General features: G+C 47.0%; 1 protein-coding gene across 1 annotated transcript in view; it reads left to right on the top strand.

Annotated features, from left to right (window-relative positions):
- The first annotated feature begins 1,400 nt into the window (after positions 1-1,400).
- The window catches only part of XKR7 (XK related 7), a 31,190-nt gene continuing 16,126 nt past the window's right edge, over positions 1,401-16,464 (top strand). Inside the window, exon 1 of the mRNA XM_027976445.3 lies at positions 1,401-1,987. Within this exon, the coding sequence (XP_027832246.1) occupies positions 1,404-1,987 (584 nt within the window). The 5' untranslated portion in view covers positions 1,401-1,403. The remainder of the gene's footprint in view (positions 1,988-16,464) is intronic.

Here is a 16,464-nt window from a genome sequence, read left to right on the forward strand (position 1 = left end):
CCCCTTGGAAGGTAGAAAGGTTCTTATTCTGGCACTGGATGATGGCTTTGAATTTGACTTGGTGTAACTGTAAGCACTTTGTGTGATTCCACACACACAAACAACCTTCTCTGTGAGTCAGTTTCTTCACCTGTAAAATGGGAGGAAAACAAACACTGCCTCACAAATTGTAAGGTTAAAGAATTAGTAAATGTACAGTGTTTGGAATGGTCCTGAGCAAAGAGAAACTGCTACATGAGTCTTTGTATCATAGATACCTTGGTACATCCAATCTGAGCAAAGCAGGGTGAGATGGGGTGGTGAGCTAGGGATACCCAGGACATATGAGGGACCCTACTTCTCTCCTGGATTACTGTTACCTCTCTCTCTCTGTCTCTGGTCTCTCCATCCCCAGGCTGCTTCCCTCTAAGCAATTCTCTCCTCTGGGTGCAAAATGTTTTTTTCCAAATACTGATTTGATCATATTACTTCCCTGCTCAAATTCTGCAATGGTTGCCCATTGCTTCTGGCCTTTTAGGATTGCATCCCTTGGAACTCTCTAGTCCCATCTTTCTTAGCTTTCCACCTCCTTGGATCTGTGATCCAGACTTCCTTGAAAACATGCCCTCCAGTCTCATGCCTCTAGGCCTTTGCATTTGCTCTTTCCTCCACCTGGCGTTTCCTCCCATCCATTTCCCTCTGATTTTGCCCCCTTCCCAGCCTCTATTCAGCTAAGGCTGTGGCCAGATGAAGGCAGTCCCTGAGGGAGGGACAGGGGAGAGTGGGAAGAGACAGCAACTCTCAGAGCTGCAGTTTACTCAGCTTCAAAGCCATAAGAAAAAGACAATAAGAAAAGAGACCTCTCAGGATCAAAGAAAGGGATGGAACAATATGTGAACACTTTGGAAACTAGGAAGTGGTGTGTGAGCACGGAGTGATTACTAGTGGGTTATCAGGGTCCCCGCCTAAAAAGCCCCTTGTTTTCAAAGTCCCTGGTCCCCTACCCTCTTCAGACCCTGACCACCAAAGGTAAACAGAGGAGATGAAGAGGAAAGGATGGAGAAAGGATCGGTGAAGAAAAGAGGAAAGAAGGAAGTGGAGTGGGGAGGGGGGCTGAGAGGCAGAAAGCATGTGGCTGGAGCCTCACGCCTCTGAGGAAGGAAGGAGAGGGTGACCTGGGATGCTCTCCCCACCCTTCCCCCTCTTCATTCCCCGGAGGTTTGCCCCCATCCAGCTACAGCCCAGGCGGGGTTGGGGAAAGCAGGGGCGGCGCCGAGGGGAATGAATAATTGAAGTATTAGGGAGGAGGAAGAAGAAGAGGAAGAAGAAGAGGAGGCGGGAGCCGCCTGCACAGGGTCCTCCCCAATCCGCACCCCACCCCCTCCGCCGCCCGGAAGTCGCTCCCCGCCTCCTGCTCCGCCAACATGGCCGCGAAGTCGGATGGAGCGGTGGCCGCGGCCGGCCCGGGGCCGGAGGAGGCGGCCGGAGGAGCCCGGGGCAGTGCAGGAGGGCGCGGGGAGGCGGCAGAGGTAGCCGAGGGGCCCGGGGTGACGGGGGCGGGGGGCCCGGGGCCGCGCTACGAGCTGCGGGACTGCTGCTGGGTGCTGTGCGCGCTGCTCGTGTTCTTCTCCGACGGCGCCACGGACCTGTGGCTGGCGGCCTCCTATTACCTGGAGGGTCAGCACACCTACTTCGGCCTCACGTTGCTGTTTGTGCTCCTGCCCTCGCTTGTCGTGCAACTGCTCAGCTTTCGCTGGTTCGTCTACGACTATACGGATCCCGCGGGGGCCCCGGGACCCGCCGTCAGCACCAAGGACAGCGGTGCCGGCGGGCCGGTCATCAGCACCAAGGACAGCGCCGTCGCCTTCCGGACCAAAGAAGGCAGCCCTGAGCTGGGCTCCCGACCCGCGCCCTCCTCGGCCAGCACCTACCGCCGCCGTTGCTGCCGCCTCTGCGTCTGGCTGCTGCAGACCCTCGTCCACCTCCTGCAGCTCGGCCAGGTCTGGAGGTAGGAGAAGCTCAGGTGGAGAGAACCGAGTTGGAGGAGTGGGGGTGGTAAGGGGCTGACCGCCGCCCCAGTCCTTGTATGACCCTCCACGCCCCCTTATGTCTTGACCTCCGCCCCGCCCCACCCTATTACAGTTCTGATTCCTTCTCTGCCGGCTCTTCACTGACCTCTGCCCTCTAACTCTGACCAGCTTCAGTTCCATCCTCTCTGATCTGGCTACTAAAGATAGGGAATGGGGCAAGAAGAAAGAGAAAGAGATCATCAGGGGTGTGTGAATGAGGAGGGCCCAGGGCCAACGGAGATGAATATGAAGCTTGGAACAGGGCCCCAGGGTTCCATCCAGCCCTGTCCTTCTCCAGTGTACCTGAGTGCTGAGTCTGAGCCTGGGCTTAGGAAAGATCTCAGAAGTCCTTCCCTGCTCTCAAAGATTCTCAGTTTGGAATTGCAGTCCATTCCCAACCTCCCATGAGAAACAGAATTTGAGGCAACTAAATGAATATCCTCCCCAAACTTTTTGGACTTTGGGGAAAGGGTGTGCTGGACCCAGCTGAGAATGTGTCTAGCTCTTTCTGTTTCCTAAGATTTCTTCAGTGTCTCTACCCTTACCCTCAAAAGAAACAGGGCCATGGGGATATGGGATCTTAAATCTGAGGTTAGATAGCCACTAGCTGTTCTTTCATCTCAGGACAGTAAGACAAAACTGAGGCTTTGTACAGCAGCCTAATTCTAGGCTTCTTCCTTTGCCAGGACTGAGGGTGCCTGCTGAGCTGAGCTGAATTAATTGGAGACAGGGGGAATTCTGAACCTAGGGTTTCCCTTGAGTCTGTATTTCTCTAGTAAGTTGGGCTCTACTGTGTACTGACAGAATGAACTTGCCTACTATTTGAACCTAGGCAAACCCATCCTCCCTCCAAGCCTGTTTCCTTACCTGTGAAATGAGGGAGATTCCCTCTTTTTCTCATCTCATTGACTTACCATCACACTTTGTTACCTCTTTGGGTTGGTCAGGTGAGGAAAGGTCTTTGTAAAAGCCCTGCAGACTGTAACATGTTTTAGGAATACAATAGATTATCATGATTATCACAGATGTGGGGAAAACATGGAAAAAGTCAATGCTACTGGGAGTAAAGGGTGATTATTGCTGTTGTTAAGTTTATTCTGCTACTTGTTAACATATTCTGCTTAACTCAGTAGATTCAGTTCTGGGCTGAGGGTTGGAAACAGGACTCCCAGGGTTTGTCCCAGCTGCTCACTTGCTGTGTCACCCTTATTATGTTGCCAAATCTCTCTCTGCCTTGGTTTCCCCATCTATGCTTTGCCTAGGTGTTCTGTGTATTCCATTTAGTTTGCCCTGGGGGAAGAGGTGGGTGGAACACTATCCACACAAGGTGGTGTTATTATTATTAGCTTGACACATAAAAATATTCATGTCTACATCCAGGAACTAATCTGCATTTATCATTCTGTGCCCGAGTGGACAGATGGTGAAAGATATTTTTAGATTCTGAAATGGTAACTTCCTATTCTTGGTAGCCAAAGCTTCATCCCCCTTTCCCTTCAGCCTAAAGTGGGCCAACTGCCCCTTGACTCACTGGCTACCTCAAAACCTCCTTCTGCCTATGCTCAGAATCTACTTACAAGGAATGAATACTTTTTTTTCTTGAACATAAAACTGAATTTCCCTCAAACAGAGCAAAAAATGACAACGGGGTGGGGGTGGGGTCTCAGGAGAGTGGCCGCAGATGGCTGAGAGTCCATTGAACTCCATGGTTTCTTAGATAAAAGGGCTAGCAATTTCTACTCAACCCTATTTGTAAAGTGAGGGGGTTGGGATGAGGTGATTTTGCAGGGATGACAAACTAATAGCTCTTGCATTGAACCTGGGCTACAGTAGTGTTTTTTCTAGCTTGTATAGTATTTCAAAAATTTAGAGTCCTCACTCTCCCGTGGAAAAAAAAAGCATCGAGCAGTTCCAGGCCTGGAACAATTTAGACAGGATATTTGTGCTTCAGTTTGTCCAGTTCCATTCTCTTTGATCACATCTGGACATGAGGCCCCTAATTTACAGCTCGGTAACAATTGTTTTATTAAGCACTCACTTTGCACCAGCTTATTGGTTGCCTTTTTACCTGCTTCATCTCCTGTATCCCTCCTAGGAATCCTGTAACATGGTTGTATTATCATTCCTACTTAACAGATGAGGGAATGGAGGCTCAGAAAGGGGACATCCTTGCCCAAGGTCACACAACTAGAGAGTAAAAGCGTTGGGACTCAAGACTCTCTGCCTTCAAAACCCAAGTTCAATTTATTTACCCTGCAATTCTGCCACTAAAGTGTCCCCCAAGCTCAAAGAATTATGAGTCTGAGATCCCAAGATTCCAGGATGATAGAAAGTCAGGGCTTCTGCTAGACTGAGATAAGAATGGGAAAGGAGGGGGAGGGAGTTGAACTATGTGGATAAGGATGGGGAGACAGTGCATATTGTCAGTAAAGTGCTGGATTGGGGGTAGTGTGGGGATCAGGAGACTTTATGCGGGTTTGTAACTAGCTTGCTAGGTGACCTTGGGTGAGGGCTCTTCCCACCTCTGGGCCTCAGTTTCCCAGTATGTAAAATGAGAATAATAGATTTGATGACCTTAAGAGCCTTCCCTTTTCTGGAATTCTGACTCTGGGTCTAGTTATCAGGGCTGAAGCCTCTGGGCCCCTGTCCCCAAAGCTTTGGATTCTAAAATGACTGAGGATATGGCTAAATGGAGGCAAATCCAGACGAGAAGCCACCAGGGTTGGTATTCCTAGAAACTAAGCAATGTGGGCACAATGTGTTTGCTTACCATGTGAAAGGTTCCCGCAAAGAACAGCTTCACTGTTCAGCGGGACTTGGTGCAGATGGTCTCACGGGTGGAACCTGGGGTAATGAGGAAGGAGACGTGTGTGTGACCTGCAGAATCAAAGCTGGGGGATTGGTCAGTCATTTACTTCCTGAAATTTTGAATAAATTAATCCAAATAAATTACTTTGAAACCTAAAGATAATTTTCAACTCCTCATGCTTGTATGACACAATGCTCAATCAAAATTTGAATACTTTAAGGAGCTAGATAACATAGACCTGTGTCAGTACATGGGTTTCAGTCAAGGGGACTGTATGAGGCAAGCCTAGAAAAGATGAAGCTACTGCCCAGCTCCAGCTGATGGTCCCATGTGAAATCATGGACCAGGTGTTGTCTTGATTTCTCTTGAGGAATCAGAAATCGGGGTGTTTTTTTTGGGGGGGAGCTGAATTCTGCCAGTATTTAACTACTAATTAAGGTTTTAAAAAATAATATCAACTACATGAAATAAATGTGGGCCCCATCCTGCTTGTAACTTCTGGCCAGCTCCTCGCAGTTGATTGAAGTCCTTTGTTTTTCTGTTCTCAAACAATGGGTATTATTATTTTAAATGCAAAATGGGGCTCTGAGGTGGGAGCGGAAAGGAAGGAATTCACAGACACAGTTTACCCTCCATGCCTCAGCAGGCCCCATGTGAGGTGCTCAAGGAATGTGATCCTTTTTTTGCCCTGAGACCTTCCCTCTGGTGGCAGTTGATTTACCCATTTATAAGACAAGAAAGTGAGACTTGGAGAAGTCAAGTAATTTGCCCAAGGTTACCCATCGAAGTAGTAGGGGAGAGGTGAGATGTCCACCTACCTTTGTCCAGTTCCCAAGCCCAAGCTCTATCCCCGGTACCATCACACTGGCTGCATTAGAAGATTCCAGAGCAATGGCCCAGCACAGAAACAGATTGATCCCTGAGAGAACACACAGATCCTCTGGTTGGACACGAAGCTGGCTGTGGGTTGGACACCAACCTGTGTATTCATCCCTCTCTGCCCAGCATTCCTCCCCACCCCGCACAACCATCTGAGCTGTTAAGCCACTCAGCACTGTTAAGCCAATTAAAGTCCTAACCCTGTCCACTCTGACCCCGTGGGCAGCAGAGCAGTAAGCCATGAATCCTGCTTTCCCTAATCTTAAACTCACTGGGCCCCAGCTTTGCCCAGATAAGCATGGTTTGTTAAGCCAATTAGTGGGAGATGATCTGGCATGGGATTCCTCTCAGGCTGTCAGGATCTGGGGACCCCAAACAGGAGGGAGAAGAAGGAAGGAGGCAAACTGGACATTGAAGGCCCTCCCTCTAACACCTCCTCTATGTTTAGGCCCCAGTATTTCTCCCTCTGCCTCCTCACAAGCTCTGCACTCAAGAAAAGTTTGGAAATGAATTAGTGACCTCCCTGGTGTGAAAACGAGGCTCTGCGTTTCCCCTGTGGGAAACTCTATTCTTCACATAATGGTTAAGAGCATGAACTTTGGATTCAAATGTGCTCAATTCAAATCATGACTGTACCACATTATATATGTGATCCTGACAAGACACAATCTCTCTGTGCCTGAGTTTCATCCTTTATAAACGAGACCATAATTGTGTCACCTCTTGGGTTGTTTTGAGGTCTCACAAGATAATACACCAAGGGTTTAGCAAAGAACCGGCCCATCATTAAGTATTCAGAACCGCTGGCAGTGGTTCATGCCATCAGCCTGAGCTTTATTCCCTGTGGAAAGAGGTTTGTTCAGTGAGTAAGTGCTCTGGGAGTGGGCAGGAAGGTAAGAGGGCCTAGAAGGCCCCTGAAGCCACAGGGACATGGCAGCTGTGCATTTAACCTGTAATCATTCATTCCACAAATACATGGAGTACCAGCTATCTACCAGGCACTGCTCTAAGTGCTGGAAATAGAGTGATGAACAAGACAAAGTCTTGGCCTTCTTGGAGCTCAAAACTCTAGTAGGAGAAACCAATAAACAAACATAATATAATATAAATTACTTACTCAGTTCAGTTCAGTTCAGTCACTCAGTCGTGTCCGACTCTTTGTGGCCCCATGAATCGCAGCATGCCAGGCCTCCCTGTCCATCACCATCTCCCGGAGTTCACTCAGACTCACGTCCATCAAGTCAGTGATGCCATCCAGCCATCTCATCCTCTGTCGTCCCCTTCTCCTCCTGCCCCCAATCCCTCCCAGCATCAGAGTCTTTTCCAATGAGTCAACTCTTCACATGAGGTGGCCAAAGTACTGGAGTTTCAGCTTTAGCATCATTCCTTCTAAAGAAATCCCAGGGTTGATCTCCTTCAGAATGGACTGGTTGGATCTCCTTGCAGTCCAAGGAACTCTTAAGTCTTCTCCAACACCACAGTTCAAAAGCATCAATTCTTTGGCACTTAGCTTTCTTCACAGTCCAACTCTCACATCCATACATGACTACTGAAAAAACCATAGCCTTGACTAGACTGACCTTTGTTGGCAAAGTAATATCTCTGCTTTTGAATATGCCATCTAGGTTGGTCATAACTTTTCTTCCAAGGACTAAGTGTCTTTTAATTTCATGGCTGCAATCACCACCTGCAGTGATCTTGGAGCCCAGAAAAATAAAGTCTGACACTGTTTCCCCATCTATTTGCCGTGAAGTGACGGGACCAGATGCCATGATCTTCATTTTCTGAATGTTGAGCTTTAAGCCAACTTTTTCACTCTCCTCTTTCACTTTCATCAAGAGGCTATTTAATTCTTCTTCACTTTCTGCCATAAAGGTGGTGTCATCTGCATATCTGAGGTTATTGATATTTCTCCCAGCAATCTTGATTCCAGCTTGTGTTTCTTCCAGTCCAGCGTTTCTCATGATGTACTCTGCATATAAGTTGAATAAGCAGGGTGACAATATAAAGCCTTGATGTACTCTTTTTCCTATTTGGAACCAGTCTGTTGTTCCATGTCCAGTTCTAACTGTTGCTTTCTGACCTGCATATAGGTTTCTCAAGAGGCAGGTCAGGTGGTCTGGTATTCCCATCCCTTTCAGAATTTTCCACAGTTTATTGTGATCCACACAGTCAAAGGCTTTGGCATAGTCAATAAAGCAGAAATAGATATTTTTCTGGAACTCTCTTGCTTTTTCGATGATCCAGAGGATGTTGGCAATTTGATCTCTGGTTCCTCTGCCTTTTCTAAAACCAGCTTGAACATCTGGAAGTTCGCAGTTCACGTATTGCTGAAGCCTGGCTTGGAGAATTTTGAGCATTACTTTACTAGCATGTGAGATGAGTGCAATTCTGCAGTAGTTTGAGCATTCTTTGGCATTGCCTTTCTTTGGGATTGGAATGAAAACTGAGGTTTTCCAGTCAATTACCTAATATAAACATAATATTTAATAAAAATATAACAGAGTATAAAATATAATGGGTCAAGATAGTGGTAAGCCCTAGGGAAAAAGTGAAATGGGTGAGAGTGTAGTCCTTCAAGATAAGGCGGTCAGGGCAGTCTCTGTGAGGGGTGGGCACGTGGGCAGAGGGCTGAACAGAGTGAGGGGGAGTTGTGTGGACATCTTGGGGTCGGTGTTCCAGGCATAGGAAAGGAGCAGAGCAAGAAGAAGTCTCTGGGGTGGAGGAGAGAGCTGAGGGGAGAGTGTAAGAAATGATTGTGGACAGATTGGCTGGGGTTGGACAACGCAGGGCCAAGGGGAGGTTTGGGGTTTTCACTCTGCACAAAGTGGGGAGCCCAGGAGGATTTGAGCAGAGGAAGAACAGGATCTGGACTTAGGTTTTACAACGATCACTCTGGCGGCTGGATGCAAAATGGACTGGAGGGAGGCCAAGGTAAGTCCAGAGACCCACAAAGAAGCTGCTTAATGATTCAGGTGAGAGAAGATGGGAGCTGGACCGGGGTGGTAGCAAAGCAGGGAGGGACCTGTTTCAAGCATAGCAGACAGGACAGCTTTTCTTCTTTGGTCAGTTACCCCATTGGGGCCAGTTAACATTTAAGGACTCATACTCTGGAATCAGCCTTATTACCTGTGTCTGCAACTTTCTGTGATTTGGAGCAAATGGTATAACTTGTGCCTTAACTTTCTCATCTGCAAACTGGACAGTCTTCCTAACAATATCTATCACGTGTGATCTGGAGGAGAGTGAACTGAAGAATGTACGTGTAGCACAGGACCTGGAACCCAGGAAATGCTCAATTCTCAGTAACCATTACTATTTGTATTATTACTTATAAAACAGGTCAGGAGTTGGATTCCACAGTGGTTTTCAAACTGTGTTTCACCTCTTACCATCATTTCAGTCTGAGCATCTCGTTTCTCTTTTCTTGATATGATGACTGCATTTCTAAGATTTTGTTTTGACAGCCCTACAGCTGAAACATGTTTTACAACCCCTTGAACTCTGTGACTATCCTCAAGGTCCCTCCCTGCTCTGACCTTGCAGAGTTGTTGCAGTCCAGCCTCACCACCCACCTCCTGGGAGACCCCTCTCCAGGATGCTCTCCACCCCACCGTCCTCCCCTCTCTGCCCAGCTGGCAGCAACAGGCCATTAGAGCAGCCCCTGACAGACACAGCGGCGGCAGTTGGGCCCAGTGTCCCCTGTTTGATCTATAAAGACCACACAGGAGAAGCCCTGGGGGAGGAGGGAGGGCTGCCAGGAAATGGCTTTGAACCCCGGCAGCTGGGGCAAAGGTCCCTAGGGAGAGGAAGGAAGATGGGTTGGGATTACTCTGGCCTCTCCATTCACCACTCAGCCTTTGTAAGGGCCTCGGAATTCTTCCCTTGGGAAATCCTATCAGCCTCCAGTCCCTCCTCTCCCCAACCTACCCCTCCCCATCCTGCCTCCACCTGCAGCCAGAATGATAGTTCTAAAGCTCAGAGCTGATCCTGCCATTCTGTAGCCAGAGGGCCAGCCCTGGCTCCCCTCTGTCCGTGGAGCGAGTCTTAGTAGCCTGATGTCAAGCCCCTTACCTCCTGCCCTTTCATCTCCTCAGCGCTCTGCCCATCCCGATGCCCACCCCCCGATAAGCCACACGCTCTTTTCCTTCGTGCCTTGAGCAGCTGCCTGCTCTCCTTCCTTCAGCAACACCTCCCTCGCCCTGCATCTTCCACCCAGTGAAACTCTGCACTCCCTTCAAGGCTAAGCTCAAATGCTACCTCTGGGAAATTCCCTGACAGTCCAGTGGTTAGGGCCCTACACTTCTACTGAAGAGGGCACAGTTTCCATCCCTATTTGGGGAATGAAGATTCTGCATTCTGCAAGTGCAACTGGAAAAAAAAAAAAAAGCCACCTCTTCGGAATAGCTTTCCCTGAACAAACCCAACATGTGCCACTTTCTACCCCTCAGACCCCAACTCCCACCCCCTCAATCAGACAGACTGTTGTTTGTTCTTTCATCTAAAATGGCAATTGCTTGCTTATTTTGTCTGTTTAAAAAGGAGCTGTATGCACTCGTTGAAACTTCAGGCAGCACATGAGAGGTCCAAAGAAGACTGTCCTTGCTCATGATCTCTGGGGGCTGAGAGGTGGGGTTAGGAGAGACTTTTCCCTTATTAACTAGGTATTTCTTATATCACTTGAAGATTTTACTCTGGTTTTTAATTAACCAAGAAATACATGTATACATTTTACCCATACACATTTAAAAAACATATTTGTAAAAAAAAAGTTTGCAAAAAATCAGATGTTATTAAAAATTATAACTATAATTTTAGAGACTTAGATTAGACCATTCCTCTTCAATCCTGTCAGGTTGGGAGTGTGATAATGTAGAATAAGGACTGTTGAGCCCAAACTCTGACTCTGCCACTTATGAGCTGTGTGACCTTGAGCAAGTCACTTAACCTCTCTGGGCCTGTTTCCTTATCTGTGAAGTGGAATAATAACATGCCTCCACAAATGGCCCTTGTGAGGGCTATTGAATTAATATATGGAATTTGCTTTGCACAGTACTCAAAACATTATACGTTCTCGATTAGTGTTAGCTAGAGCTATTGGCTTATTGCTACAGATGTGGAAGCTGAGACACAGAGAGGTAACAGCCTCTCAATACATAAGGAGCAAAGCCAGTGCATGGGAAGCCACCCAGTCGGGCTCCCAAGCCCACATGTGTAACTACCAAAATATACTGCCTCCGACTAGTTAAGTGTATTCGTAGAAAACAAATAATCATTTATTGCTTTGGAAAGAGAAAAAGTCAGAAAAGTATTTTTTAAATTTTATTTTAATATAAAATACCTACTGTTAACACATTCTGGGTTCTTCCTCTTAGACTTTCCCCCCAGGCACAATTACTCATTCCTCTTAGCCCCACTGTCCTGATCAGATTTTGTTGTAATCCTTGCCCACCTGGTTGGTTTTCTTACCAGATTACAAGCCCCTGGGGAGTTGAAGCCTCGTTCATTCTTCTCTCTGTCCCCCATGGTGAGTGACTCCAAGCAGACCCTCTGTTACTGTTGGTGGCCTTGTACCCTGCCAGCTTTGATGAGGTCCATAGGAGATTCTTGTGGCTTCCCTGGTGGCTCAGTGGTACAGAATCCTCCTGCAATGCAAGAGAAGCGAGTTCAATCCCTGGGTCAGGAAGATCCCGTGGAAGAGGGCATGGCATCCCACTCCAGTATTCTTACTGGGAAAATCCCATGGACAGAGGAGCCTGGCAGGAGCTATGGCCCATGGGGCCACAGAGAGTCAGACACAACTGAAACAACTGAGCCTGCACTGGAGATTCTCAGAAAATGAAGTCTGTTGAAGCAGGGTTTGCATCTGTGGCTGAAGTGGGGAGCGCTAAGGCAATGTGGGAGCACTTCCCTGTATAGACATGACGCTGGGGTCTGCTTAGGCCTTCATCTGCAGCTGCAGCCTCCAAACTGTCTGAAGAAGTGCAGGCTCAGGGCAATACATATGTATTAGTACAAGATACAGTAGGAGCAACCCTGGGGCTGAGTTCCCAGGAGGATGCACGAGCGGCTGACTTAAGAGACAGAGGAAGTAAAGTTCCTTGTATGCAGTAAGTGCTCAATAAATTTTCACATGAACTGAATAGAATCTTGAAAATCAGAACTTTTCCCCCACTTAATATTCTGGGTTCTTCCTCTCTGACTAAAAGTTACTATTAGTAATGTGACTTTTTAAAAAATGTATTTTCCATTGGAATATAGCTGATTAACAATGTTGTGTTAGTTTCAGGAGTATAGCACAGTGATTCAGTTATACATATATATGTATCTATTCTTTTTCAAGTTCTTTTCCCATTTAGGGTATTACAGAATATTGAGGAGAGATCCCTGACTTATACAGTAGGTCCTTGTTGATGATCTCGTTTAAACATAGCAGTGTGTACCTGTTAATTTCACACTCCCAATCTATCCCGCCCCTCATCTTTACCCCCTGGTAACCAAAAGTTCATTCTCTAACTCTGTGAGTCTGTTTCTAAAATCAGAATCTTGAGCAAGACATTTCACTGCCTGGGATTTAGCTACCCCATCTGTAAAGTTCAGCTGGGGCCTTGGGAATCCTGGATGAGTTTCCCCAGGACTCAGACAAGAAAACAAAGTAGCTAAGAGATTGGAGCAGTGGTACAGCCCATGGCACCATGGCTTCCTCACTAGGTGACCTTGGGCAAGTTTCCCCACCAGCTGGAGCTCTAGTTGCATTGTGAAATGGGATGATAAAACCCACCCCTTAAGGTTCTTGTGAAGATGTTTTGAGGGAGTTCCCTGGTGGTCCAGTGGTTAAGACTCCACACTTCCAAAGCAGAGGACACAGGTTTGATGCCTGGTCAGGGAACTAAGATCCCACATGCTGTGCATCCAAATAAATAAATAAATAAAGTTGTTTTTTTTTTTTTTTTTTAAGGAACCATCATTACCTTAAATGACCACATTCACTTATTTTAAAAAAAAAGATATCTTGAAATAATATAAATGCATGGGCCTTAACATACTATATTCTCAGAAAATATTTACCACCAATTATTATTGGCCTAAGTAGCAGCCCATCCTACACTCTTAGTAACAAGACAGGGGTTGGGAGAAGGGCATCAAGGGACCTGAGGCTCACTACCTCTCACCACCGGACCTCTCTTTCAAGGAAGGAGACTTATCTGCGACTCAGAGGATAGGTGACAATAGGTTAAAGGGAGGCAGAAGCTGTTTCACAAGAAGGAAGATCACCTTGACAATCAAACTGCCCCTAAGAAAGCGGGTTGCCCCAAGGGAGTGAACTCCACGTCACCAGACATGGATGCAGACAAAAGTGGCTGACTTTGGCAGGGGAGCTAAGCAGGGCCTCCTGTCTTCAGTTTGGAGGATAAACCAGTCATCTCTACAGCCCCTCACAGTTCTGAGTCTGTGGATCTGACTTGAGGGCTTTGTGACACTTATCTGCCAGACCACAGGTTGCAAATCAGTGGCCCAACAGCAAGTCCAGCCTAAGACTGTTCATTTGGCCCACATGGTATTTTTTTCCCTTCCTGTTTAATGAAGCTTTATTATGGAGATAATTTAAGTATATAAAAGCAGAGGGAACAGGATAATGATTCCTCCATGTACCACCAGCCTGTTCCAAGAATGATCAACTCCTGGCCAGCACCATCTAAAAGAACTTTCTACAGTGATGGAAATTTCGTGTGTGTGTGTGTGTGGTATCATTGCATCCATAAATATTTCAGTACATCTAAAAAATAGACTTTTAAAATTTAACTAAAGTATGTAATACTGTCACCATACCTAAAAAAGAGATAATAATTTCTTTAAAATTCATATGGTAGCTTTAAAATTAGTTGCCAACATTTCCAAATTGAGTTTTGTTTCGTTTTTTGGTTTTTTTTTTTGCATAAGTATCCTAATTCCTAGCTTTTCTTGAAAAACTGAAATTCCAGCCATACTGGCCTCACATTCTCCCTTCCCATGGCAGCAATCAACTGGAGCTGAGGGACAGCAGCCTCTTTAGACAGGACACCGCTCTATTATTCCCCAGAGTCCTTAATAATATCAGCTCGGCCCCTCTACCATCTAGGATCCCTCAGAACAGACAAACAAAATGGTGCTTTTTTCCCTGCCTTGATCTTCAAGCACCTTCAAATGTCACCTGGAGACCAGGATCTAACTCCCTCTCCCTCACAGGCTCACATCATCCCAATGTTGCACAAGGATTTCAGGAAAAGGGGGAACAACAAGCCTTGAGTTAGAGTATGGAGTCCTGGGTTTTAGTCTCTGCTGTGCACCCATTTCACAGATGGGGAAAGTGAGGCCTCAAGAAGGAAGGAGATCTGGCTGTGCTCAAACAGTGAAGGACATGAGGCAGGAACCTGGTCCCAAACACTTTGCTAAAGAAGAGCTACCTGCTTCTCTGCAAGGCAACGAGAGAAGCACTGGTTGGGAGCTGACTTCAGTGGGTGGGTTGAGAGAGGGTCTCAGCTTTTCAGCCGGGAGCCTAAAATTAGTGGCAGGGAGATGTTTGGCCTTATCCCAGCAAAAAAAAAAAAAAAAAAAAAAGTGCTGTGTCTCTGTAGGGGGCTGCTAAGGAGGAAGGAGACAGCCTAGCTCCCAGCACCATACGAAACGGGAGCCAAACGTGTAAGATCGCATCCTTTACTGACATTTATGACTCATTTGGCTGCCAACTCCAGGAAGGTCCCATTTTGCATCCTTGCAGGAGCACACAGCATTGACGGGTGGACAGATGGGGCGGGAGCTGCAAGGCCATTGCCCCCAAGAGCGTACTTGGCCACAGTGCAGGTGAGGTAGCTATATAATTGGAGGCCCAATGTTTCCCAGGGAACATACAGATCATATCTAGGTCCTCAGCTTGATCCGTGTCCTGCAGTGAAATAGGGGAGTTGTCCATCCCTAACCTGAGGTGCAATTCTGATGCTTCTGGCTATTGACCCTGGGCAAATCACTTCTCTAAGTGCCTGCTAAACATCTCTGAGGTTCATCCCTTCTGTCTGGGCCATCCTCATCTCTCACCTGGTACCTGGCCTCCCACCCTCCACCTTTGCCTCCCTCCAATCTGTTCCCTACAGCCAAGGTGCTCCCTCTAAAATGCAGACATGCTTTCTCACGTGATCTTCATCCTCTTGTTTAAAACTTCTCTTTGGCTTCAGATAAAAACTAAATGCTTCACCATGGACCCCTCATCCCTTGCTTCCTCATTTCCTTTTCGGGAGCTATAGCCGTTCTGACTACTTACTTCTCCCTCCCAACTCAAGACCTCTGCCCATGTTGTTCTTCTGCCAGAAACCCCCTTTCTTCCCTTTACCTGGTTAACTCCTGTGCCTGCTTCAGATCATGGCTCAGTAGCCACCTCCTTCAGAAAGCCTTCCCTGACTGCCTCACTCTTCCCCAGCTGGGCCCTTCTCTAATAGCACTGCCTTCCTCAGCGCTGGAGCACAGAAGCTGGCTGGAGCATGTGCAGAAGCCACAGAATGTCTGTTGTTTCAGGTTTACATGACAATTTCATTAACGTCCAGGTCCCCCACTAGACAGCACCCAATGGATCAGGTCTGTCTCGCTTCTGAGAGTGCTTAGTACAGCTCCTAGCATACAGTAGGTACTCAAAAGTGCTGGGTGAATAAATGTCAGTGAACCTCCTATTTTCTGAGACTCAGTTTCCTCATCTGGAAAATGGGGATCATGCCCACAAAATGTCATAAGCTGCACTGAGGATGTTAGCAAAGTACCTACAGAAGGTCTTCGGTGAGTGGTTGTTATTTTCTGGAGGAGGGCAAATGCCCCAGAGAATACCTTGTCCTGAAGGAAATTCCCTGGCCCTCTGTTCTGAGGACAGATTCAGTCAGCACCAGGGAAAGTCAGCAAGGAATAGGTTTCAGCTCCACCAGAAACTACAAGACCTCCTCTTCTTGCTGGAGCCTCTGAGTGTCAGCTTCTTAAGACTTCTTATTGGTTGAGTGCTCCGCACTGGGCTGGGCATTTTATACAAATCACCATTTTCTTTCCTTTTTTTAATGTTTATTTATTTATTTTATTTCTGGTTGCCCTGAGTCTTCATTGCTTTGTGCAGGCTTTCTCTAGTTGCGGCAAGCAGGGGCTACTCCTTGGTTGTGATGTGCGGGCTTCTCATTGTGGCGACTTCTCTTGTTGCAGAGCATAGGCTTTAGGCACGCAGGCTTTAAGAGTTGTGGCACATGCGCTTAATTTCGCCAAGGCATATGGAATCTTCCCAGACCAGGGATCGAACCCATGTCCTCTGTGCCACCAGGGAAGTCTCAGCACTTTCTGATTTCATAGCTACCCAGAAAAGGTGAGCATTGAGTGGAGGGCTTCAGAGAGGGACACAACTTGCCCAAAACTACACAGACAAGAAATGACGGCATCAGGATCTGAACCTAGGGCTCCCTGACTCTCAAGATTGACTCTTTCCCTCTGTGCTTGACAGCCTTCAATTGGGGGCTTATAAAATACATTCATACTCCTTATTCACCCATTCAAGAATTCAACAAATATATACTGAACATTAACAATGTGCCAGGCACTAGTGGCATAGCAGAGAAGAGGAGCACGGTCCCCACACTCATGGAGAGACAGACAAGAAATGTGTAAGCAAGTAAATTAGATCATCTCCAGTTGTGATGTATATTATTAAGAAAATAGGGTAACTTGATC

The sequence above is a fragment of the Ovis aries genome, chromosome 13 (genome assembly GCF_016772045.2).
Source record: "Ovis aries strain OAR_USU_Benz2616 breed Rambouillet chromosome 13, ARS-UI_Ramb_v3.0, whole genome shotgun sequence".
NCBI classification, from domain to species: Eukaryota; Metazoa; Chordata; class Mammalia; order Artiodactyla; family Bovidae; genus Ovis; species Ovis aries.